The sequence below is a fragment of the Larus michahellis genome, chromosome 23, assembly GCF_964199755.1.
Source record: "Larus michahellis chromosome 23, bLarMic1.1, whole genome shotgun sequence".
Classification (NCBI taxonomy): domain Eukaryota; kingdom Metazoa; phylum Chordata; class Aves; order Charadriiformes; family Laridae; genus Larus; species Larus michahellis.
Genome location: NC_133918.1, coordinates 1,844,615 through 1,869,642, shown reverse-complemented (window position 1 = coordinate 1,869,642; position 25,028 = coordinate 1,844,615). Strand labels below are relative to the sequence as shown.

At 45.4% G+C, this 25,028-nt stretch overlaps 1 protein-coding gene across 3 annotated transcripts in view; it reads left to right on the top strand.

The window, feature by feature from the left end:
* LOC141734408 (ceramide synthase 4-like) overlaps window positions 1-25,028 on the top strand; it is a 46,218-nt gene that overhangs the window by 984 nt on the left and 20,206 nt on the right. For 2 of the 3 annotated variants that reach the window (XM_074566153.1, XM_074566154.1), the window contains exons 2-3: window positions 2,879-2,933; window positions 19,179-19,352. In XM_074566153.1, the coding sequence (XP_074422254.1) occupies window positions 2,914-2,933; window positions 19,179-19,352 (194 nt within the window). In that variant the 5' untranslated portion in view covers window positions 2,879-2,913. The remainder of the gene's footprint in view (window positions 1-2,878; window positions 2,934-19,178; window positions 19,353-25,028) is intronic. The other variant, XM_074566155.1, reaches the window with a different exon arrangement.

Here is a 25,028-nt window from a genome sequence, read left to right as displayed (position 1 = left end):
ACAGCCAGATCGGATGGTAGGTTGTAGGAAGCACTGGCAGCTGAGAAACACTAAAGTGGGGTATCGGAACATGAGGTGAGTGTTTCTGGGGTAGATAATGATGGTTAATATAAAGTCAGACACGTGAATTTTAGCTAGCCAGATCTGAAAATGCTTGCTTATTTACCTACGTCCTTTATCAGCATCTAAAGGTAATTCCTAGTTTTGCAAGTGCAGTGTGAAGTTTTACGGGGTAAGTTTTGCAAAAGCCCGGCGGAAGGTGTGTTTGAGAGGACAAACGTGGTGATGTTTGTCCTCCAAAGGAGCCCTTCTCTCCTTTGGCCAACAGAGACAGCTGGCTGTGAGACGTGAGACTGTGCCGGTGATTGAGGTATCTACAAGCTCAGGTTTATCAAGGTATTCAGGAGACTTAAAAATGCAGAGAAGCTTTTTCTCCATTTCTGGTTTGGTTTTTTTTTTTATTTTTTTAAAAAAAAGCTTTTATGCTGTTAACCTAATGTTGTATGTTGGAAGACGACAGACTTTGTGAGATGCTTGTGTTCAGCCCAGCAAAGATGCTGGCAAAATTGAAAAGTGCATCTGATGTTAAGCCAAAAGTGCTTTTTACCTAGAATCAATGCTGCTGAGTAAGGAATACCTGTTCTGGATTATTAGCTGTTAGAAACTGGTGAAATGCATATAAAGTATTCATTTTCTTAACCTAATTCCCATGTCATTAGAGTTACATTAAGGAGGTAAAGCAGAGAGTGGAGATACCTCATCTTGAAAGCTGAATCCAGGCAGGAAGGAATGAAAAATGCTTATTGAAAATAAGCTTATGAAAATATCCTTATGAAAAAGGCAATGAAAAATGATTATGACATTGTCCTTCTGTTATAGTCCAGCTAAATCCATAGAAACTGGATTTATTTTTGCAGTCTTATCACACAGGTAATTCGGAGAGACTCAGCTTCTCTTCTCATGTGGCAAAGATTAGATTCCTGCTGCCAGCTCGAGCAGGCAATGCTGGAGGAGCTAATGCTGTATTTCAGCTCTAGTCAAAATGAAAATGTCTCTTCTGAGTTGGTACCTTTTCCCATTTTCTTAGTGTCTGGGGAGGCCCTGCTCTACCAAGAAAGACAGATCAGTGGTGGGGCTGGGGGATGTCTAATCTGTCTGTTCTCACCTTCCAAGTCTACCTGGGGACACCAGCCTCTCTGAACTCTGAAGCCCTGAGGTTGTGCAGACATCATTACAGACTTTAAAAATTCAGTTCTCTAGTATGCACTTGTTTGGCAGAAATAGAGTTAAAGACGACTTCTTTTTAAAACATCTCCACTTGAGGGAGTTCCTATTCTTCTCTTCATGAGGTCAACAGCTTGATGGAAGGTATTTTTGTTGTGGTCTTGAAGGCTACTTACGGTTTTCTGATACCCTTTTGAGTCCAGAAATTAAATAGTATCTGGTCTGAAGGAGAACACGAGCTCTGAAGAATCAATATCGTAACAACAGACAATTTTTATAGACCTAGCAGTGTCCAGTAAACACAAAACCAGCTATATCCGTCATTCCTGCAATTGAGAATTTTTCTGGAAGGCATCTGATGAGGATCTTTGATTATTGATCATGAATATTGATCATATTCATGAGCCCAAGAGGGCTCAAGAAGCATAAAGGTGTCAGGAAAGTCTGATTGCTTTCTGTCCTTTGATATATATATATCTCAAGAAAATTAATACTGTTTTTCTAAATTTTTATTCTGTATTATAACATCAGCTTCTGTAATATTCTAAACTCTTTGCTGCAGAGCCTTTTGGGGGAAAAATGCTTTTGGGTTCATAGATTTAGACAAATTTTTCTTTTCTGAAATGTTTACAGCAGAGAACAATACTTCACAGGCCAGGGAAGGAACTGAAAGCCCCTGTAGATCCTGCATTTCGGCATTCTCCGATTCTAGGAGGCAGCATATGTGGGCTCGATACACAAAAATCAAACTGTAAACCAGCAATTTCTATTTGTGAATCGTGATTATGGTAAATGAGTCAATAGAGCTGCAGGTGGCAAGGCTACAACCATCTAGGCATAGAATCACAGAATGTGTTGGGTCGGAAGGGACCTCTAAAGGCCATCCCGTCCAACCCCCTGCACTGAGCAGGGACAGCTTGAACTAGATCAGGTCGCTCAGAGCCTCATCCAGCCTGGCCTTGAACGTCTCCAGGGATGGGGCCTCCACCCCCTCTCTGGGCAACCTGGGCCAGTGTCTCACCACCCTCCGTGTAAAGAACTTCTTCCTAATGTCTGATCTAACCCTGCCCTGCTCCAGTTTAAACCATTGCCCCTTGTCCTGTGGCTACGTGCCCTTGCAAACATACTCATAAGCGTTGCCCCATTTTCTTCCAAGGAGGTTTACAACCGTGGGACTTCTCTTTCTGGAGAGCACTGCACACAGAACTTGTATAAAAGAGCTTGGTTTGTGACCACGGCTTGCAGCAGATCGAGTGATCTGACCCCTGTTCCGGATCAGCTGGGTTGCCACGTGTCCGGGTTATGATGATTTGTCAAGACTTTGGAAGCTGTTGTTTTAAACGAAAGATCTCTCATGAGGGGAATCTTCAGACCTTAATTCATAGCCAATTTCTCTGCAAGAGAGTGAAATGCAGCTGGAGTGTTATCCTGTACTGCTTTTTCAGGTCTCAGATGAGAGGGGGAAAATTTTATAAGCTTGCTAGTCACCCTTAGGAGAAATACGGGAGAAACACAGGCACGGGGTGTTTTATGTGATGTGATGCTGAGGGTTCCTGCAAGTCAGTTGCGTATGCACACTCACAAATTGCTTTGGGCTGCATGTATAATCTATTTAGGCTTAATTTTGTGTTTGTTTTTTTTTTTTTTCCTTCAGGTTCCTTTTGCAGAGGCCAGTAAGGACTTGATGACATGCATCCAGATATTTCCAGGTATGGTGTAGCGGTTGGACACTTGGAGCTCAATGGAGGCGTTTTCTGCAACAGTCCAGTTTGATCAGCTTGAGCGGCATTTCTGGAGAGGGAAGTAACACCTTTGCCTGCCCCCAGCCACTTCTGCTTTTCTCTCGTACCTCGCATTGAGCCTGCACGAATGGTTTTGAAGCTAGGCAGTGAACTGCACTGAGGAACCGCTGTGGGGTAAAATCATCTCCGAGGGAAAAGAAACCAAGTTGAAGTTTTAACCCAGATCTTTTTCTCAGCCTGGCTCTCTGTGAAGCCTCACAAACTCAGGCACTGGGTACGGGGAGGTGGTGGCAGGGAATGGGAGCGCTGGTCAGGAACGGGTGGGGGCCAGAGCGGAGTCTTTGATGGCGGTGTTGGTTTACACTGGCTCTAAGTCACAAGGAGCCTGTCTCAGCAGGGAAATCTTTTCACGCTGGAAAGAGCAGCGGTTTCATTTTAAGGATTGTAGTGGATCTCTCCACCCATTGATATAATCTTAAAGGAAGCAGGCCTGTTTCTTCCCTCGCTGGGGTTGCCTGTGCTCCAGTCTTCGGCGTTGTTCAGGTGAAAGCAAACGTAGAAGAAATGAGATTATAGAATCTCAAAGGACTAACATCCACAAGTGAAAAAAGATAGCCTGTCTCAATTTTCTGTGCCGAGGGCTGTAACTAACGTGTACTTGTTCTCTGAAATGCTGAAAATTGAGTCTGTATCTCACAGCACTACCTGGAAAATCACATTTTTTAAAAATTTGGACTCTTTGGATGCATCCAAACATTTCTATGACGTAACAAGTGCATGCTAAAATCCAATTTAGAGAAGGGAGTACAGTTTTGAGCTGACTCTACTTTAGCTGTGAATTTAGAGCCTGCTGATAAGAACAAAAGTGTAATAAGATTTCTAGGGTCAGGATGGCTTTTTGTGCTCTGTGTTTTATCTCTGGCTTGTATTTCTAATGTCGGCTCCAGATTTCTTCCCTATGTGAGAAAACCCATGTTTTCACATAAAGGGGAAGCCGGGAGTCTTTATCTCATACAAGAACTTACTGTTTAGAAAGCCAGAATCGTGTAATAATTTCCTGCTAGTAAAATTAATTATCCTAATTATAGCTAATATTGATAGAGTAATTGAACATGTCACAGGTTCAGAAATACACCACCATTTTCATTGCACGCTGCGGGTTGTGTTGTGAAAGCTCCAGCTAACGGAGTCTCTAGATCTGGAGTACATCTGATAAGAGGTGCAGAGGAAACTCTGCCCAGAGCTGGGGTACGGCAGCCTTGCCCAGCAGGACACGAAGCCCCAGCACACACAGGTTCTGACTTCCCTGTGTTGGGGAGATCGGTTCCAGGAGCCGTTACCCATCCCAGGCTCGTGGCTGGTGCAACGCTGCCATAAAGGGCTGAGGCGTGCAGAGCGGTGCTCGCCACCAGCTGCATCCTTGCTGTCGAAGGAATAAGACAGAGCTGCTCTCCCCAGTCCTGCTCCGCACTCGTGATGCGACTCAGTGGTTGTCCTGCTCTCGCACACTGACCCTCTGGCTGTAGGCTGTTTTTCCACAGGTCACTGAAATACATTGCAAGTCATAGAATCACAGAATGTGTTGGGTGGGAAGGGACCCCTAAAGGCCACCTAGTCCAACCCCCTGCACTGAGCAGGGACAGCTTGAACTAGATCAGGTCGCTCAGAGCCTCATCCAGCCTGGCCTTGAATGTCTCCAGGGATGGGGCCTCCACCCCCTCCCTGGGCAGCCTTGTTCCATGTCCTTGACCGCCCTCCTCTTTCAAATATAGGCTTTCATTTTATTGCGGGTCTCTATCGTATGCGTGTATTAACCTTTAGTATCTCTCTATTGAAGTTTTAATGTTTAATTCCAGTGGCATTCTATGACAGGTTCTTCCTAAGTAAAGAGAAATCAAATGCCGTCATTTCCCCAGTTTTGAAAATCCACTGAAGGCTGTTGGTTCTGTTGGGGGTAATTTTTGTGGTGTATTCATGTTTATATTCGTGTTTACTAAGGAGTACACCTCAGCATGTTTGTCCATAATTACACAGCAATGTCAAGAATCCAGTGCATGTTCCTCACTCCTTTTTTCAATATGCTCTGGTTTTAATTAATTCAAGAGTGGCTTTCATGTGAAAAAATAGGAAATATGCTCAAAGAGGACCAACTGCAGTAATTCTATTAACCTCAAGATTGATTCAGCTTTTACCAAAATTGGTTTTGATAACAAAAGGTTCTTTGTTTTAAAAGTCAGTTCCAAAAGTCAAGAAATCCTTCAAATATTTTGCTTTGTGGGGCTGTTGCACAGCTGGACGCAGACACTGGTATGGCGTACGCCTTGTAACCCAACAGGTGCCAGGGCTTTGAATCAAAATAGATAAGGCAATCCAAAAAAAGTCTTGAAAGAGGGAAACTACAGGCTGTGTTCAGGGTTTTTTTTTGTAATAAGCACTATTATTTTTACCCCTGAAGTACTGTCAGAGCTTTTTGGGAAACTGCTTCCTTATTGTTCATCTGTCTTTCTTCGTACGTGTATGAAAGATAGCGCCCTTCTGGAGGATTTGAAAGATGTTATGTCAGAGTTTGTGTTTAATGTCTTCAAAGAAAAGATCAGAGGAATTTTTCTGTTTAGAGATCAGGCTGAAGTAAAAGCAGGAAGGCAGAATTCCCGAAATAATGCTTTCTATGTGATTTTTTTTTTCTTGTAAAGTTGTTTGTGGTGAATCGAAGCAAGGAGAAAGTGACCCTTCGTATCTGTGTTTTAAAAATAAACCCTGAGCTCAGCTGGTATGAATCAGGGCTGTGCTGCCAGAGCCAGGGGTGTTGACTTTACGCAGGGGGATCCAAATGGCTGTGGCCCTCACTCTGGCTGTGTTGGGGCCGGCGTATTCCCCCGCTGCAGCTGGCGTAGGCCTGGTTGTCCCCAGGCAAGGCAGAGCAACTGGCTGCGCTGAAGATAAATTAATATCTGTATTCCCGAGAGATTGGCCCAGCGTGGAATAAATGCGGTGTTTGAGTTACCTGTCGCCTGCAGCGTGAGGTGGGGACTCCTTGTTAGCAGAGCAGGAGGCAGAATCTGCAGCGTAAGGAGTGGCCGCGTTAGGAAGAAGCCCAAGAGGACCACCTGCGCTAAGCCGTCTGAAATGAACGCTCTGCCTGCAGTGAACAGGTCGCTCATTCCAATGGTCCCGTTGTAGGTCAAATTCAGAAACCAGCCCATAACGCCAAAATTGCTGGATAAATAAGACAGCGTGGTTCCAGCCTCCAGTATCGTGACACATAATATACGGTCCCATAATGATTTGTTTATGTAGTTGGGAAAGCTCAGCTGGAGACAGGTTCTTTTGATGTTAGGTACTACTCCAGCAAGGAACAGAGAAGGCCAGTGCGTGCCGAGAGAACTTGAGTTTTACATTCTGCTTTATAAGCTGTCCGTATGATAGGGCTTTTAAGTTACCTGTGATAATAAAGAATTATTCATATTCAAATTTTTTTTTAAATAACCATCATCATATGATAGATTGCAGTACTCATTAAGCAGTAATGATTGTGAAAAGTGAGTCACTATTCTTTTAATCTTGGAGAAAGGGAAATCTTTCTGTCGGTTACTGTTGTTTCGTTCTTAATGTTTTTAATGTATTTTGCGGTAATGTTGGGAATGCAGATGTTATTCTCAGATAAGGTTTTAATTTTTGTGTTTTGAAATGAAAAATAATGAAAACACATACTACTTTTAGAGGTATAAGAGTACCGTTTAAAAAAAATCTTAATTTTAGACTAATTAAAGTTATATATATATATTTTTAAGCTTTGGAGCAGCCTAGGGAGTTTGTGGGAACAAACACCTGGGCAACTGATGGAACCGTTGATACTGAAATTCAAAACCAGCTCATACAAAGTAATTAAAGCCTGTGTGTTTCCTGCACGAAGGCGGAGAACAAGGATGGCATGAAAAGTCATGCCTTGCGTCTTGTAGGTGTACTAGGTTGTAACATAGGGTGCCTCCCTCAACTTCACGCCAACAAATTCATCCCAACTGATAGATAAGCACCTTTCTAGTCTGCGTTGGCATTCCAGATGTTCCAGTTCCACTTTGATGTTTTATCTTTGCTGGATTTGTGGCAGAGAAATCACGCACATCTGTCCCTTTGTCTTCCTTATTTATCGCAACTGATTCTCTCATTTTGACCTGAGATTAGCAGTTCAGGAGTTCAGTGCTTCACTCAGCTGAACGCTCTCAGTTGCTGGCGTGATGAATTAGAAAACACGTCTCTGGGGAAATATCCCATTTATGGGAGACATAAAAGGGTAACTTGACAGCCTGTAGGGGCTGACTGTACAAATAAGGGGCAATGGTGAAGCTTTGGACTTCAGGAAAGCAGGAACTCCAGATGAGAATAGGGGTGAAGAGCTGGGGGCTGCTACAAACTGCAGAACTAAGCGCGTTGCCAGAGGTGGCAGGGCAGAAGGGGAAGAGCTGTCCTGGAAGGTCACAGAAAAGCTTGCCAAGGGTGTTCTTAGAGGACAGATTAGGATAGAGGGCCATCAGACCAGAACTGTACGACTATTTAGGAATATTTATGCTTTGAAAGGGCTGAAGAATCAGGTAGTTCATTGGACAAGCATTGCACTGTACCATGAGCTTACACGAAAGAGGCTTTATTGAGAGCTGCGTGGTATTTTGATGTGACTCGAGTATGGCTTGGAACCTTGAATTTACTACCTGCTTTTTATTTTTAACAGTTTTTAAGTTAGAATTAAACTTTTTGAGGCCTAATATGTGATTGTTGAGTAACAAGGATAGTGATTAATCAGTTGAAAAGTTTCTGCTTAGAGGGCTTTTTGGCAGTTTTTACTGTCTCAACTCGGTTTGAAGGAGGAGGTCTCACTAGGGCTGCCTGACTCTTGCGTTGTTTGGTACTGATGACTTCAGAGAAAGGACAGATGAGCCGTTCAGGTGGAAGTAAGCTCCTTCGATTTCTTGTTGTGAACTTCCAGCCTGAATTCTTAGCTCACTGTGGCCTGAGGCCAGTAACTTGCTTTTCTTCCTCAGTTCTATCAAGTGATGTCAGCCACTGATTGCTAGTTCTACAGCAAGACTGGAGGAAATAGCAGGCATTAGAAGAAAGAATGAAGGAAAAAATCCAAAGTAATGGCTGAGTAGCTCGTTTGGATTTTTTAGGTGCCTCCTTAGTGCATTTTACATTTGTGCTCTCTCAAGAGACACACGTAGATCTAGGAATACGTGTCTGTGTGTTCTGTGGAGATGTTCTAGCTGATACTTTGTGTGTCTCGGTTGCCTTACTCGGACACTAGTAGTGTCTGACGTTCTTACGGAGATGTAGTATGGTCTGTAGTTTTCTATACAGTGATGGTAGAACATGGTGTTCTTGCGCCTTACCAAAACAAGCAGCATGTGGTCTCCAGTGGTTTTTTGTTGAAATTTTTTTTTCTTTGCAGAGTTAGTGTTTGGTAGCAGAATACGGATTGTTCCCAAGTGTCAGGACAACGAGGTTCGTGTTACCTGGAAGTAATAAAGGAATGTTACTTCATTTAGTAATGCAGCCATGGGGTAGGTGCCAGACAGAGCCTGCAAAGGTCTTCAGCTTTTGTCTCTGCTGCTTTTTACCCTGGTAACTTAGCACAGCACTTGATTTTTGAGACTAGTTTGAAAGTAGGTGCTGCAGTTCAACCCGGGTTTCTTCAGCCTTCATAGGGAAGCATCTCCAGGTTCCTGGAGGAGGAATATGGCAGAAACAGACACAGGATTTCAAAATACGCACGTGAGTTCTTGGGGTTTTCTTAAATTTCAGGAGGGTAGGTTTTGGCTTGTTCAGGGATCTGCTTGGCTGGATCTCATGGGAGACTGTCTTGGCAGACAAAGGGGCGCAGACAGCTGGATGATTTTCCAGGACAGCCTCCTCCAAGCACAAGCGGATGTGCAAGAAGGCAAACAAAAATGGTAGGAGGCCAGCAGGGATGAACATGTAACTGTTGATTGAGCTCAGACACAGAAGGGAAGTATCAAGAAGATGGAAGGGGGGATGGATGGCCAGAAGGAATGTAGAAGTGTTGCCTGAGCGTACAAGAATGGAGATAGGAAAGCCAAAGCTCAGCTGGAGTGAGGGATGTGAAGGGCAACCAGAAGGGCTTCCTTAAGTACACTGGCAGCAAGAGGAAGGCTAAGAAAAAGTTGAGCCCACTGCTCTGGGTACCTCCTGACCAAAGGCGTGGTGAAGCCAGAGGTACTTGGTGCCTTTTCTGGCCTTGTTTTTAACTGGTTAAACCAGTACTTGTTTTTTACTGAGCAAAACCAAGGAGTTGTATTCATCCCCCTCAATGAGGGATGATGGAGTGAGAAGAGCTGTCTGATTTGCATTCTGATGTGGATGAGTAACATCAGCCTGAAACCCGTGCTGGCAGTCAGAGCTGGCAGTCTGCTGGGGAGCCAAACACCAAGTCGGAGCAGCCGGGCAACAAAGGAGCTGGCAACCGGAGCACAAGGTATGGAACTTAGTAAATAATTACGGATGATGTTCACTGGAGATCTAGGTAAACAAGTTTGTTTGCTTGGTGGATGGACTTTTATTTGCAGCTTCCAATCTTTGGTCATTTTATGCTTTTTCTGGGATGGAGGTCTCCCAGAAGAGTGCGTGTATGAAAACTGTTGCCTTTCAACGGAGCAACACATGACCAGCCTGCACCAAAGTACGATATAGGGTTAATCTTGGTGAAAAGCTGGAAAGTCGAGGAACCAAGGCAGAGCAACCCGGCTCTCGGTGGGCTGAAAAGAGATCGGGGGATTTTTGTCAGGAGGTAGCGGAGGCAAGTTTTGCCTTTCTGCTTTTAAAGTTAGGATTAAAGAATCAAGCTTCTGTTGGACTAGTAGCGGAAGTAAACAAACAGTGAAAAGCTCCTTGAAAAAGTTGAAGAATTGCAAAATTAATTTATTCTTGGGTGGGCAGCAGACATGAAATAGTTCAATAGGAAATTTCAGCTGGTAGATCTAAGTGAAGAGAACATCTGAAAGTGGGGAAGTTGAGGATAACTGGTCATTGGTGGAGAAACAAATAATTTGAAATTTTCAGCCAGCTTCCGAAGAAGAGGATGTGGAGAACAAAGTCTGAATGAGGAGAGTGAGCCTGGAGAACAGTCTTATTTCATGCAAAAACAAAGGGGAGATGCTGCCAGAAGTTGTGGTTTTAGGGAAAAAAGAAGGGCATTCAGAATCACAAGAGAGATGAGAAATCTGGGGAACAGAGGAGCAATGAAGCAGAATTGGCTGCAGGTAAAAAGAGATTCGTACCCAAGATTCATACCAGAATCCGTCCGTGTGGTGGGAGATTCTGCATCAGTTATGGCCAGAGCAAGCAGGCTTATACTGATCTCCAAAAGAAGTTCAAAGAAGCGGAGGTGTAGAGGGCGGTGGGTTTTGTAGGAAAGTTACTTTGACAGAGTGAAGAGAAGGCAGGCTGAGAGGGTGAAGGTGAATAAGTGGTTCATGGACTGGAACTATAAGGAAAAATTTTTATTTATTTTTCTTTTGCCATGGGAGTACATTCATAGAGAGGCATTTTTCTTAATTCTTACATTTCAGCTGAGTCCCTTGGCCACCGTCCATCCATGGTTAAATTTGCTTGATGATAAGAAAAGCCTTAAAACTGTGAAGAAGCAACGGAGGGATAGGGAAAGAGAGAGATCTCGGGCAAAGGAAATGTTGTTATGGATAAGGCAATATCAGAAAGCAGGTCTGATGCTGGAATAGCTAACAGGGACGAGGAAATGGCAATGAAGATATCAAAGCTGAAGTGAAATTTGAAAAGGTTAATGTATTCCCTTCAGACAGGAGACTGGAACTAGGCAATATCCGTCTCAGCATGCTGAAAATAATGGGACGTGTAATTAAGAATTTTGGAGCAAAGTTGGTTTTTTTATCTGTAAATTTTACCAAATCTTTAGTAACAATACTTGATATATGTTAGGAAAAAAGTATGAAAAAAAAAACAAACCCTGGAGACTGACATTAAGAGATTAAATATAATATGGGTGTTCAAAAAATAACCTATGTCACATTAATCTGAGCTTTCTTTGTTAAAATTATTTATTTCTGTGTAAGAGAAATGCAGTAGACTTCCTGTCTGAACTTGTAACTTCTCTTGTCTACCTGTAACAGGTAGTTTTAATTAAAGTGGAAGACATCAGGATTATGGGAAGTATCAAACAGGTAAAAAACTGCCTAGAAGAGCTCTCAGGAGAGAATTTACCCATGGAATTCTTGAATAATTGATTTCTTAGCAAAATTAGTTAAAGGTTCAAATGCATCATACGCAGTCATAACCCAAGTTGAGAAAGCGTGGATCACAGCAGGACTAGATTACAACTTGAAATAACAGGGAACTTCTATAAATATGCAGAATACTCCGTTTCTTGACCCCAGCTGCTTCTCAGAAAGACAGGACAAGCCTCTCCGTTTTGTGGCATATCAAGATTTAAGAGACTTTTTTTGGTTTTAGTCATTCCAGCCATAGCCACATGGGAAAAATAAAGCATGGGGAAGCAATGTAACTGCGTCCTTATGGTAGTGTGCTTCCACGTTAACTCACAATTTCCCCCGTGGCAGTACTGTGCTGCCGGTGGTTAATTAAGTCCTGGGAAAACTGGCTGTACCAGGAAGTCCTCTGCAGGAGTACGTGTGCTGGTGCTGGCAGCGATGTCGTTAGCATGATGCTGCACTTAAGCTAATTAAGACTTGGCAGACCTTGCCACTTGGCCCAGAGCCACTTCAGGGATGTTTGTACCTGTGGAATTGTCCACCCACAAACCTGGATAATCCGCCTGCAGACAGTGGACCATCCCTGGTGTAGTCAAGGACTGGAAGGCCTTCCTAGCCACAGCAGGAGGAATGATGAGAGAGTGCGGAGTTGCGTATCTGGGGACTGACAGCAGAAATTTGTATTAAAAAATGCAGATGTTCATGCTAGACGCTCCTCTCGGAAATCTTGTTCAGAAACAGAACCTAGTCAGAAACAGGAATGTGCAAAGAAAGGTTTTCCTTTTCTCTGCCTATAGCTAATTGTATAAGCTATATACAATAGAGAGAGGATTGGAAGCAGGGGACTTGTTTAGCCTAGACAATGAGCTATGAGAGAGAAGTATTGTTCTTTAAACAGTAAGAACAACTTGTTTGTGGTGAAACCCAGTGTTAATGCAAAACCAAATAGCATTAAAATTCTTTATTGTGGATATTTTGTACCCACCAGAGGGTTTAAGAACAGCTTTCTAGTATGATGCGAAAACATTGAGGCCTCTAATACAACGTGGTACCCTTATTGAAGGGATTATTCTTGCCTGTCCTAGCAAAAAGCTGGAAGTGGCCCAGTGAAGCCTTGGTTGTTCCTGAAATTAATTCCTGAAAGCTTCCTGAGGTAGAGAGGGGGAGGAGGAAACAATTTAGCGAATTGTGTGTTGGAATTTGGAAAGAAGTTGGAAGGTCTGTGCCATTGGGCTCAGAATTCCTACAGCAAAGACCAAAATTACCATCACATCAATGTTACCAGGCTCTGCTGCATGAAGAGTGAGGCAGGGGAGGAGGCTTGCGCAAAGGAGTATTGCTTAGTCCAAACTAAAACCTCCAGTGTAAGCTTGTTTTTAAAGAAAAATATACCAAGAAATAGAACAAGAAAAACAGTTGTGTTTTAAAAGCAAATTGAGAACCCCAGTGTAATCTCTTCTTTTATTATGGATCTTTGCATTAGCTCACCAGGACAAGCCGTGAGCGGTGGCTAATGCGGTGGTGTCTGGCGTGACGCGGCAGCTGTGAACTGCAGGGCAGGTGCCTGCCCTTGGTCTTCTTCAGAGTGAGAGGGTAATTACCCGGTTCTTTACAAAGACCCATAAGTCTTTTCTCTCTCTCTGTTTCTCCTCCGCCCTTATCTCCTATATACAATATGTAAATTTACATGAGTATTCATGTACCTGTATATTAATGTTTATCTTGGGAATAGATTATGCAAGTGAAGCAGCAGAATAACTCTTTGAAAATGTAAGCGACAGTTAACGTTTCCTGGGTAAACCTGCTTGGCCGTTTTACCTGTGAGACAAGGCTTAACCTTTCTAGCTAGATGCTGTGCTGCTTCTCAAACAGTTCTGCTTTGAAAGTGAAACTGTATGTAAATATGTCCCTAAGGGATTTTAGTATAGTTGCGTTCCTGCTCTCCGGCTTGGGGTTGCGGGACCCCGCAGTGCTGCTCTCTGCTGCAGCCTGCAGTTACCGCACCTGCATTCCTGCCCGCCAGCACAGCAATTTTGGCTTTCCTTGGAGCAGCTCAGCACAGCCCGGCAGCAGAGACCTTTGTAACTCAGGATTCAGATAAAGCCACCAAGGTTAAAAAAAAATAAATCAGGAAAGGCAAGATTTAACAAAGCAAAAACAGTGGACAGGGCTGCGGGGCTGCACAGAGCCCAGTTGCTTCGAGACCTTCTGGCTGTGTCAACTGAAAGGAGCTTTGTTGGATTGTATATTGAGTGCCTGATCTTGTCACGGTATAGGCTTGGTAAGTGCCAAAGCCTCGTCCTCCTTGTCCCCATGGCATAGCTGTGATACTTCTTTATTCTTGATTTCATCCTTACATGTATTTTCTGTGGCAAACTTATTGCTGTTCTTCCAACGTTTACTATTTTGCTAGTAATCAGACCAGCTGTCCCCAGGGTGTTCAGCCTCCTGGGCTGGAAGATAGGGATGGAGAGCAGAACAACCCACCCATAATCCAGGAGGAGGTAGTCAGTGATCTGCTTCTGCACCTAGACGCACATAAGTCTATGGGGCCAGATGGGATTCACCCAAGAGCACTCAGGGAGCTGGCGGGAGAGCTCACCAAGCCTCTCTCCATCATTTATCAACAATCTCGGTCAACAGGGGAGGTACCAGATGACTGGAGGGTGGCAAATGTGACGCCCATCTACAAGAAGGGTTGGAAGGAGGATCCCGGGAACTACAGGCCTGTCAGCCTGACCTCGGTACCAGGAAAGATCATGGAGAGGGTCATCTTGAGTGAGCTCTCACAGCAAGTGCAGGGCAGCCAAGGGCTCAGGGTCAGCCAGCATGGCTCTAGGAAAGGGAGGTCCTGCTTAACCAACCTGATCTCTTTCTGTGACCACGTGACCCGCCTTCTGGATGCGGGGAAGGCTGTGGATGTTGTCTGTCTGGACTTTGGTAAGGCCTTTGACACTGTCCCCCACAGCATTCTCCTGGAGAAGCTGGCGAATCACGGCATGGACAAGTGTACTCTTCGCTGGGTCAAAAGCTGTCTGGCTGGCCGTGCCCAGAGAGTTGTGATTAATGGGGTGAAATCCTCTTGGCAGCCAGTCACCAGTGGTGTCCCTCAGGGCTCAGTTTTGGGGCCAGTTTTGTTTAATATCTTTATCAATGATCTGGATGAGGGGACTGAGTGCACCCTCAGTAAGTTTGCAGATGACACCAAACTGGGTGGGAGAGTTGATCTGCTGGAGGGTAGGAAGGCTCTACAGAGGGCCCTGGACAGGCTGGATCCATGGGCCAAGGCCAACTGTATGAGGTTTAATAAGGCCAAGTGCCGGGTCCTGCATTTCGGTCACAACAACCCCAAGCAACGCTACAGGCTTGGGGCAGAGTGGCTGGAAAGCTGCCCGGCAGAACAGGACCTGGGAGTGCTGGTGGAGCCAGCTTAACATGAGCCAGCAGTGTGCCCAGGTGGCCAAGAAGGCCAACAGCATTCTGGCTTGTGTCAGGAGCAGTGTGGCCAGCAGGAGCAGGGAAGTGCTGGTGCCTCTGTGCTCGGCGCTGGTGAGGCCTCACCTCGAGTGCTGTGTTCAGTTCTGGGCCCCTCTGTACAAGAGGGACATTGAGGTGCTGGAGCGTGTCCAGAGGAGAGCGACCAGGCTGGGGAGGGGTCTGGAGACCAGGGCATGTGAGGAGAGGCTGAGGGAGCTGGGCATGTTCAGCTTGGAGAAGAGGGGGCTGAGGGGAGACCTCCTTGCCCTCTACAGCTCCCTGAAAGGAGGGTGCAGAGGGGTGGGTGTTGGGCTCTTCTCCCAGGGGAATAATGACAGGACCAGAGGAAATGGTCTGAAGCTGCGGCAGGGGAGGTTTAGATTAGATATCAGGAAGAATGACTTTGCTGACAGAGTGGTCAGGCACTGAACAGCCTGCCCAGGGAGGGGGTTGAGTCACTGTCCCTCGAGGTGTTTAAGAAACGTCTAGATGTGGCACTTCAGGGCATGCTCTAGTGGCACAGAATGTAGGGGTTTTTTTTGTGTGTGTATGGTTGGACTTGATGATCTCAAAGGTCCTTTCCAGCCATGAAGATTCTATGATTCTACCATTCTGTGCTCTATGAGGCATAAAGAACTTTTAAGAAAGAAATGGACCCACTTAACGCTTTTCTGTGGGTGCTCAAATGGTATTTTAGCTTTCCAGCTGCTTCGAGTTGGGAACTTGGCCAGTGTAAATTGCAAAAGATAAATATGTTGCTTCATACTGTACCCTTTTCTATATTTTTGCGATGTGTAAAGATAGCCGCAGAGATAAAGAAATCTCCCAGGACGGTGATCCTGTACTATATACAGTTTGCGCATGGGAGTAGATTAGGTAATGGCTGTCTACTTCCTTAGCGCTTTGAATCTAAGAGTATTCCCCCAAAGCAAATTGGAAGACTTATTTTATATAATCCCCGCAGAGAGCCCTCAGCAGAGTTCAGCTGCTGTCAATAAGCGTGTGTTGCATCTTTTTGTGTGGCTGCCAGATACACAGGAGTTCTGGAGGGAGCACCCTTGGTTCTGTAATTGCAAAGCAAGCTATTACGGCAGCTTTCCCTAGCGTGCCTGCTGTCTCTGCGCTGTGGGATAACCCTGCAGTGCTGAAGAAATGTTTTCTGAAGAGCTGAGGCAGGGAGGAGGTGTAATTTCTCTCTATAGTTCTCTTAGGTATTCCTGATGTCCTAATGCTTTTCCTGACAAGAGCTGAGATTTTTATCAGCTAAGAAAGTTTACCAACACTGTTGAGGTTGGTGTCTTTCATGCCTTGTAAAGGTCTTTGTAGTTCAGACACCTCGCTTAGGTTATCTGACTTTTCTAAGCTGGTATCCAGCACCTCTCTGAAGCGCACAAGCTGTTTCGGAACACTGTCACCATGCTTCATAGTGACAGTGTGTTGAATTCATTGTAGGCTAAGCCCATACTCACAGAATTTGCTTCTACATAGACACTTTCTGCTCTATAACTGTAGAGTTTTGTGCAGAAACCGGTGTTCACATGATCTACAGCAGACTCAGGGACCTCCTGAAAAGGTGAATGGCATCCTGGGGGGCATCAAGAAGAGTGCGGCCAGCAGGTGGAGGGAGGTCATCCTCCCCCTCTGCTCTGCCCTGGGGAGGCCGCACCTGGAGCGCTGGGTCCAGTTCTGGGCTCCCCGGTTCCAGAAGGACAGGGAACTGCTGGAGAGGGGACAGCAAAGGGCTGCCAAGATGCTGAGGGCACTGGAACACCTCTCTGATGAGGAAAGGCTGAGGGATTGGGGTCTCTTCAGTCTGGAAAAAAGATGGCTGAGGGGGGATCTTATCAAGGCTTATAAATACTGAAAGGGGGGGTGTCAGGAGGATGGGGCCAGGCTCTTCTCAGTGGTGCCCGGGGACAGGACAAGGGGTAACGGGCACAAACTTGCCCGTGGGAAGTTCCATCTCAACACGAGGAGGAACTTCTTTGCTGTGAGGGTGGCAGAGCCCTGGCACAGGCTGCCCAGAGAGGTGGGGGAGTCTCCGTCTCTGGAGACATTCCAACCCCGCCTGGACGCGTTCCTGTGCCACCTGCTGTGGGTGACCCTGCTGTGGCCGGGGGTTGGAGGAGATGATTTCCAGAGGTCCCTGCCAACCCCGGCCAGTCTGTGATCCTGTGAAAACATCATTCACTGGGGCTCTGAGGTTCAGCACAGTAGCCAGTCTGTCCCATGGACTTACGTGTGTCTCTCAAAAGGAGCTATACTGGTTAATAGCATGTTTATTGAGCAGTCTGAAAAGCTTTCTCTAGCATGTATGGCTGTGTGCTTCTGCTAGCTTCTCTCTTTTTAATGCACAACGAGCCGTGCCACCACTCTTCCCTGGTCCTGGCTTCAGGTGCCTTTGCTGAATCACCAAAGGCAAGATGGAAAGGGAACTAGCGCTGAAGGGTCCTCCAGCCCTGCCAGAGGAAAAGCGGACAGAGAGGGGGTAGCAGATGTTCCCACCTTAAAACAGCCTTGACGGGGGAAGTTAGGTTATACTCCAGGCCCCAGAGAGTTGTCGAGACTCGAGATCTGGCAGGCAGTTTAAAAACTGTTGCATCTTGATTGTCAGGCTCTTAAAACAGAATTCAAAGAGTCTGTAAACCCTGTTTATCTTCGTTTTATGTGCCAATGATTTTTGTCCAGACATTGCACTGGAAGGAGAGTTCGCACAAGGAATGGAGAACAGCCTGGAAGTGGGAGCAAAACCGCAGTTTCCAGAGTCCCAGAAGCTGCAGCAGAAAGAAAATACTGTGATTGTTGTCAGATTGGAAGCTGGTGAAAGACCTGGATGTTCTTTTTGGTGCTAGTGAAGTTGGACGTTAGCCTTACTGGCACTTCTTTTGTTTGCTGTTCTGCAGTATAGCAGGCTCTTGATTTTTGGGAGGTGTTTTTGCGTTGTGGGTTTTGGTATCAGAAGCTGAAATCAGGGAACGCAGGGAGGAGGAGAAGAATGCGTTTTTAGTAAGAGATACAGTAGTCTATATAGTATAGATATATTTTAGTGAGATATATGTATATCATAAATGATGAGAAAGTTTGCATCCACTTGGTGTCAGTTACACCTGTATTTGTAATCAGCTTTGTCATCAGGCTGTGCATGCTCCAGGGGGAATGAGAGTCAGATTTGAAGAAATAGGGTGCTGTTCTTCCCTCTTGTAGTCAGGTCAAAAGACTGATAACTAAGAAAGTCCAAATCAAGAAAAGACGTTATGATTCAGACGATAACCCTCAGACCCTGCAAAATTCTGGAATCAGGCTGATCTTCAGTTTAACTAACAAAGAAACTACTTCTGAATTAAAGATACCTTCAAAATCAAACGTATGATTCATTTTTGATTTGTTAGGCAGTTGTCCTTGCAGAAAACAGGGGAGGGTTTGGGCCTTCACTGGGTGAATTGCTTTATGATACTCAGGTCAGACACTTAAATTATATGCTTTTTGCCCTGGTTCGGTAAGATGGCGTTTCCTGTGTGCCGTTGAGATGATCTCGATTGGCATCTCATTCCCACACTGCCCGTTTCCTCCTTCCGTGACCGCGCAGAGTCTGTTTGACTCCCGTTCAAAGCGTGAGTTTGGGGCATTTGTTGTTACCAGCTAGAACGAGCAGCCTGTGTTGGAGGGCAGTCCAGGTCGTATTTGTGTATGAGGTAGAATTATCCAGCAACAGCATTTTCGTGGCGAATCCTTTGTTACACCCATTCAGCTGTCTTTTATGCTGCTAAATTCTCTGATCATATATGTAAATCCCACCTTCAGGCATGGTCTTTAAAATTACATTAAGAATCCAGTTTACCTCTTAGCACAAAAATTCTTACCTGGAAGTACTTCCCTTAATCATTTAAAGCAGAAGATAGATTTATTTTTTTTCCTTTTTTTTTTTTTTTAGGGTGGAGTCTCAGGATAATATAAATTATAGCACATACATATACACACGTGCACACAGTGGAATTGCAATGTGTAAATAGAAACAAATAAATACAATAGATCAAAGACTGAAAACTAAGGATATGTACGTATAAAAGGACAGCTGGCAGGCAGTCCCGGAGCAGACTTGCCACATCCTCATGATACCAAGCTGTCAGTTCTGTGGAAAGGAACCTATGAGTCTGAGAAGCTGCAGGATTAAACTTAAAACTTTCCGATGCGTCTTGCCGAGAGCGGCACCAACGTTCTGTTGAATCCTGAGGCACTTTTCTCCATTTTTTTCCCGTTTTTTCGATTGTGCCGGGAGTCGGCAGTCACTGAGCGCCTGATAAAAATCTGCGAGCGGGTTATCAGTTCCTTGGGCACCGATGCGTTCCACACCTCTTCTGCTTTCACAGCCAGATGCAACCTCAGCGAGGGTGTAATCCTTCCTGTGCCGCACTGGCTTGTGCTGACAGGTTTGCTGTGTGCAAAGCTGTCCCCGCTTCATTCTGGTCTCTCTTCCTTCCAGGATGGCACGCGCTCTGAATGAGTGGCTGTGGCAGCATGAGTTCTGGCTGCCCCCAGGAATCACCTGGGAGGACATGCAAGAGTCCGAAGACGTCCATTACCCTCAGCCTCGTGATCTCCTGCTCAGTATCCCTTTTGCTTTAATCTTGGTTGTCGCTCGATGTGCCTTTGAAAGGTAAGTTATTTAGCACTCTTTGGGGTTTTTCAGGGATAATGCTGGCAGTTTGGGTCCAAAAGCTGGCTTTAGTGTCTGTGCCAATGCATGACTGAAGAGGTCCACAGAAACTCCAGGCCGTAAAGGTTGCTGAGGTGCATTTGTCAGCGCTTTCTTTCCAGCCCTGGGTAGTGGCTAAAGAAGTGTGTTGGATGTAGAACACAAAACCTAACGCTTAAGGTCTAATTATAAGCAATGTGACTTCCTACACTTAAACCAGGCAGGCCCTAGATGAGGTTTATGCTTGTGTTTTAGAAGGCAGACGCACTGTTTTGTGTCCTGTTGCACATTACTTGCTGTTTCGGGGTCAAGCGGAGCGGAAATCATGTTTAGACTACCCAAATACAGTTAAGTCTCCTTTATCTTGGTTAATGGCGATCTGGGGTATCGCACCTGACAGACGAGCCCGGAAGGATGCATTAGATTGGGCTGAGTCATCTGACCTCGGGATCATCACCACATGGCCACACGAACGTGTGCGTGTCACTGACCGCTGCTCTGGGTTCCAGGATGTCATTTCCTTGAGACGTTTGTAGCTGCTGCTTTCTGGCCAGAGCCGTTTGAGTGTTTTGCATATTACTCTTCAGCACAGAAAATGTGGGAGTTGTGGCAAAAGCGTAGCTAGAAATCCTGCAGGTTTCACTGAGTTTCATAAAAGTCCTGAGCTGGTGCCAGGCTGCTTCGTGCAGTTTAGTCAATAGTCAGTGTGGTGCGCAATACAACATGATTTGCTGGTGGATAACTGAGATTTATAGTGTCAACCATTGTCGAGGCTGCAGAGTAAGTTCTCTTTCATGATTTTAAATACTCTTCAAAGTGGTCTTCACTGGACTGCAAAATCCCTATTCCTAGTTGCTGACCGAAGAGGTTATCGTTTGAGATAGTTCAGTCAAATCTACAGCGGTTCGAAGTTTAGAAAGAGGGGGGAAAAAAGACAATTAAAATGTTTTTGTCATCTTTTTTTGAAAAGTGGCTGCACAAGAAAACGGAAGCAGACCTCTGTACCTAGAAAGATGTTTCTTCTCCAGATTCTCTGTGATACAAGGACAGCTTGTAAAAGTTTATAGGAGTTGACGTGATTCAGAGCTCTGCTGTGAGAATGTTTTTAATTAAAAAAAAAAAAAAAGCCAATATTTTAATGTAAACACAAGTGCATGAATGATTCTTTAAATAGTCATTTTATGATGATACAAAGTTGGAATCCAAATCTCTTCTTTGTAAACAATACGCTTAGTGTGCATTCCATAAATTCCCTGGAGTTTATCCTGCACTTTCCTGGGGACAATGACGTCTCGGTTACCTCTGTGGGAACCAAGGTGCTGTAGGTAGCCATTAGAACACGAGTAACTCACATTTCTTCCTCGCTGATCTGCAAGACGTGGCTGGACACAGTACTGCTTCAGGTGGGCAGTGGCAGTTGGTGACTTCGACACGTTTGCGATGTGAAGCTGGGGATTAGCCCCCATGTCCTGCCTGGGCCGGGACTGCTCAGTTCCGCGTTCCCCAGTACAGGACGTGAACAGGAAGAAGGAGCCAAACTCTTCTCAGTGGTGCCCAGCGACAGGACGAGAGGCAATGGGCACCAACGGGAACACATGATATTCCATCGACATAAGAAAACGCTTTTTTACTGTGAGGGTGGTCAAATATTGGAACCGGCTCCCCGGAGGGGAAATGGAGTCTCCATCTGTGGAAATACTCGAAACCCGGTGGGACGCAGCCCTCCACAGCCTGCTGTAGCTGACCCGGGTGTGCTGGATGATCTCCAGAGGTCCCTTTCAGCAACAGTCCTGTGCTTCTGTGACTCTGTTCCTTTATTCCCCTTCCTCCTGCCACACCGTTCCTACTCAATCTAAATATCTTTTCTATATCGATGCCAATGGCCAGGTAAAAAGATTTCTTTCTTTCCCATCCAAGCGCTGCCTCAGCTGGGGGAGTTTCCGCAGGCCTGCTCCTACTCATTAATTTTAAAGCTGTTTTGATTCACAAACTTCATTAAATAAAAGCTTCTTGTCACACCCTTAAAAAAAAGATAGTATCACAAGCCCATTTTACAGGTCCAGCAAACCTATAATCATACCACTGTCTTACCTGTGCAAATTACAAGCCGGCGTTCTGAGCTGCGTTCTTGTTTGTCCTAACTCGCTGCGGCCATTTATTTCAGCGTGACATTTTCTTATTTTCAATCATTACTGTTTCATGTTCAGTTCATCCTGGAGAATAAAGCTTCTCCTGGTGAATGGGAGCCGTGAATCCAGTCCTCTGTTGCTCCGTTAACCTCGTGCGTGCAGCGGCGCTAGCCCTCTTTAAAATAATTTGCACAAAGTTTGAGAATTGAGGACTGAAAGATGTAGGTGGCCTTGACTTTGTAGCTTTGTACGTCTGATCTGTGGGTCAACATGGGTGTACGTAACTAATGGACACGTTGGTTTTGGTGGCTTTATCTTGGCCTCTGGCGATTTATTCTGCCCTCACCTATTACTTGCAAGTGTGCATAGGGCGCAAAGTGTTTTTTTTCTCTAGATACACTCTCTGTTTCTGGTGGTGCCTGTGCCGGGATTTCAGAAATGCTGTAATGTGGTATGGCATTTATCTGTGTCAAAACTAAGAGGCAGGAGAAGCCCAGAGGATTTTCTGCAATCCCTCATTCAGCAACCGCATCGGCCACCATGCTCTGCTGATGGTTCCGTCTTCTCGGTTTGGAGGTTAAACCTGGGAAAGACCCCGCTTCCTTGAGCATGGATTTTCCTCTCCTTGGCACTTGCTGCCTGACCTGGGAAATCCTGAGGCAGCGACATCGTTTTAACAACCGTTTATTCTGTGGATTAGGTGGTGGCTGTGGGAAGAGGCCATGCAGTAGCTGGGTGGGGCCTGGGAGAGCTGAGGAGGTTGAGGGTGCAGCCCTGGGGCAGAAGAAACAGCTCACGCCTCCGTGAAGCAACCCTTCCGTGAGGCAGTTTGTTCTGGGGAAGGTGGGAAAATGGAGCATTCGGTGCCAGAGAGCAGAAAGCGTGTTACCCCTGCAGCGTTCCTAGTCTTTGCCATAGTGCTGCAGCAGGGGCTGGGGGAGGTAGGTGACGATCACCTGGCAGAAGAGAGGACCTAAAAGTTGGGAACCTCTCCCCTTCCTTTGACGTTTCCAGGTTGTGCTTATGAGTAGAAGATAACGTCCTGCACTCGTAACTTGGAGCCGGATTTTAAGCACCTGTATACCTTAGCAGGACTTTCCCTTGACATATGCCTGCAGGCAGGGATGTCAGCTTCTCTTCTTCTAGGTCTATAACGTGTGAGACCCTTTTCCACTCAAATTCTTGAAGTGCTGTGATTACGAAGGATCACAGCTTCTATTGCAAAGTGTTTCTTGCTTGGGTGATTAGGAAAACGTGGAAACCGAAGTGCTCTGAGGGACAGTAAAGCAGAAAGTTGAAAAACAGAATTTACGTCCAATTTTGTCATCTGATTTTGGACTTGACCAGTGATTTTTGCATGTTGGGGGACTGAAAGCCAATGTCAGTGCATTTGAGTCCAAATAGTTCCCAAATTTCACCAGAGGAGGGTTTTAGTCAGGAAGATGGGGTCTCTTCTTAGGAGGGCTGCGACAGCACGTGAGCCGTGTGTTGTACATTAAAAGAGAGGGATGCCGGTGATCTTCCAGGAACAGATACTTGAACTCAGAACCAGAAGAAAGATAGAAGGGGACAACCTTTTCAAGTATTTAATTTTGAAATGTGTCTTTCTGATATTGATTTTGCACAGAGGCTTTTGTTGTTGATCAATAATGAGGAAGGATTTGAAAGCAGTTTCCTGGGAGGTCCTAAAGGCAGGTGTTTGTGCAAAGATGTGGGACGTGTTGTAGGATTTAATTGAAAAGGGCGAACTGGCTTGGCTCAGTTCGGACAGTAGCACTGTAGTGACTTGAGATCTTGAATGGAATGGAGCAGTCAGTTTAACTTCAATGTGAAGCAAGAGAAGGTAGAGACTATTCCAGGAGCACAGGGATCGCCCTCTGCCGAAGGAAAGCATTAGACTAAAAGAGCTTGTGCGGTTCAAAGAAAAGATGTTCTGATTGCTGCTGTCACTGGTTCTGCGTTTCTTAGTACTAGAAGATAAAAAGCCTCTGCAGAAGGAGCGTAGCCCACTTTTGCAAGATGGAGGAGTATCGATTTATGGCCCTTCATGACTGATCCGGTTGGTTTCAACTTCAGCAGCTTTCGCACAAGACAGTTTGTTCTTCGGTGATTACTCAATAAAACGCCTTAGTGTGAACTTTTCCGTGTAAAGCGTGAAGTGGGAGAAGGTCACTGATGAAGAAGTAGGCTTGAGATCAGAGTCATCTCCCTGACTGTGTCTTGCCTGACCCAGCTGGGGAGAGTGGCACAGTTTAGTCCTCGGACTTTGTCCTTCTCTCTTCCAGAGAGCTGATAAACTGCCACGATGAGACCATCCCTGCAACTGAGATGATGAATCTGAGATGTTGAAATCAGTAAAAGCATCATTCTCTGAGGGCTGTGCTTGAAACAGACTTAACTACAAACTGAGTCAGAGCGTATATCCAACGTGTGCAAACGTCCCTTAGGAAAAATTTCAGGCCTTGATTTCCCAATGGTGTTTATAAAAGTAGGATTGGCCCCATAGTTCATGGTTAAACTCAAAACCTCAACAACAAAGTAATTGTAGTGCTGGTTAATTACACCCTGTCTTCATCAACTGCAACTGGTTTGTTTCTGTTATAGTAAGGTTTCATGCCGTGACCATAACAAACCTGCAGGAAAGAGAGAGAAGACAGGGATTAAACAAAATTAAGAAAACAATCAGTCTAATTTAAATAGTTTTTCAATAAAAAACTTGTTGGCAAGCTGCCCTGACAGCTGGCAGAAACATTCTGTTTCCTTTTAACGTGTCTGGAAAATTTCAGACCTTTCAGTTCCCGATGTGGAATAAGGTTCTTCAACAACCGAACTTGATTACGTTTTCCTCTTCAGAGGAGCTTGTATCAAATGACTTACCTTTAAAAAAGAAGGATCCGTCCCACTTCAAGGAACCGCTTAATATAAGAAGCAAGACCTAGTGCAGCGCTTAAGGTAAATGTTTTTCTCAATTTCGACATAGTTACGGGTACTGAAATACTGCATCGTTGTTCTTAGCACAGCACCTGCTGGTCCAATGTCAGTGTTAACCCCTTTGATTGTGTCTTAAGACGTAATTGAAACATTCAAGAGCAATCAGAGCTAAAAAACAAAACTCCCAATGATGGCTATGTTCCTCTGCCATCCGGCAATGCGCCGGTTGCAGCAATGCCAGGGTGCTGCTGAATTTCATAGAATCATAGAATCATAGAATTGTTGAGGTTGGAAGGCTACAGGATTGGGGCAGAGTGGCTTGAAAGCAGCTCGACAGAAAAGGACCTGGGGGTGTTGGTGGACAGCCGGCTGAATATGAGCCAGCAGTGTGCCCAGGTGGCCAAGAAGGCCAACAGCATCCTGGCCTGTATCAGGAATAGTGTGGTGAGCCGGACTAGGGAAGTGATCATCGCCCTGTACTCGGCACTGGTGAGGCCCCACCTCGAGTACTGCATTCAGTTTTGGGCCCCTCGCTACAAGAGGGACATTGAGGTGTTGGAGCGTGTCCAGAGAAGGG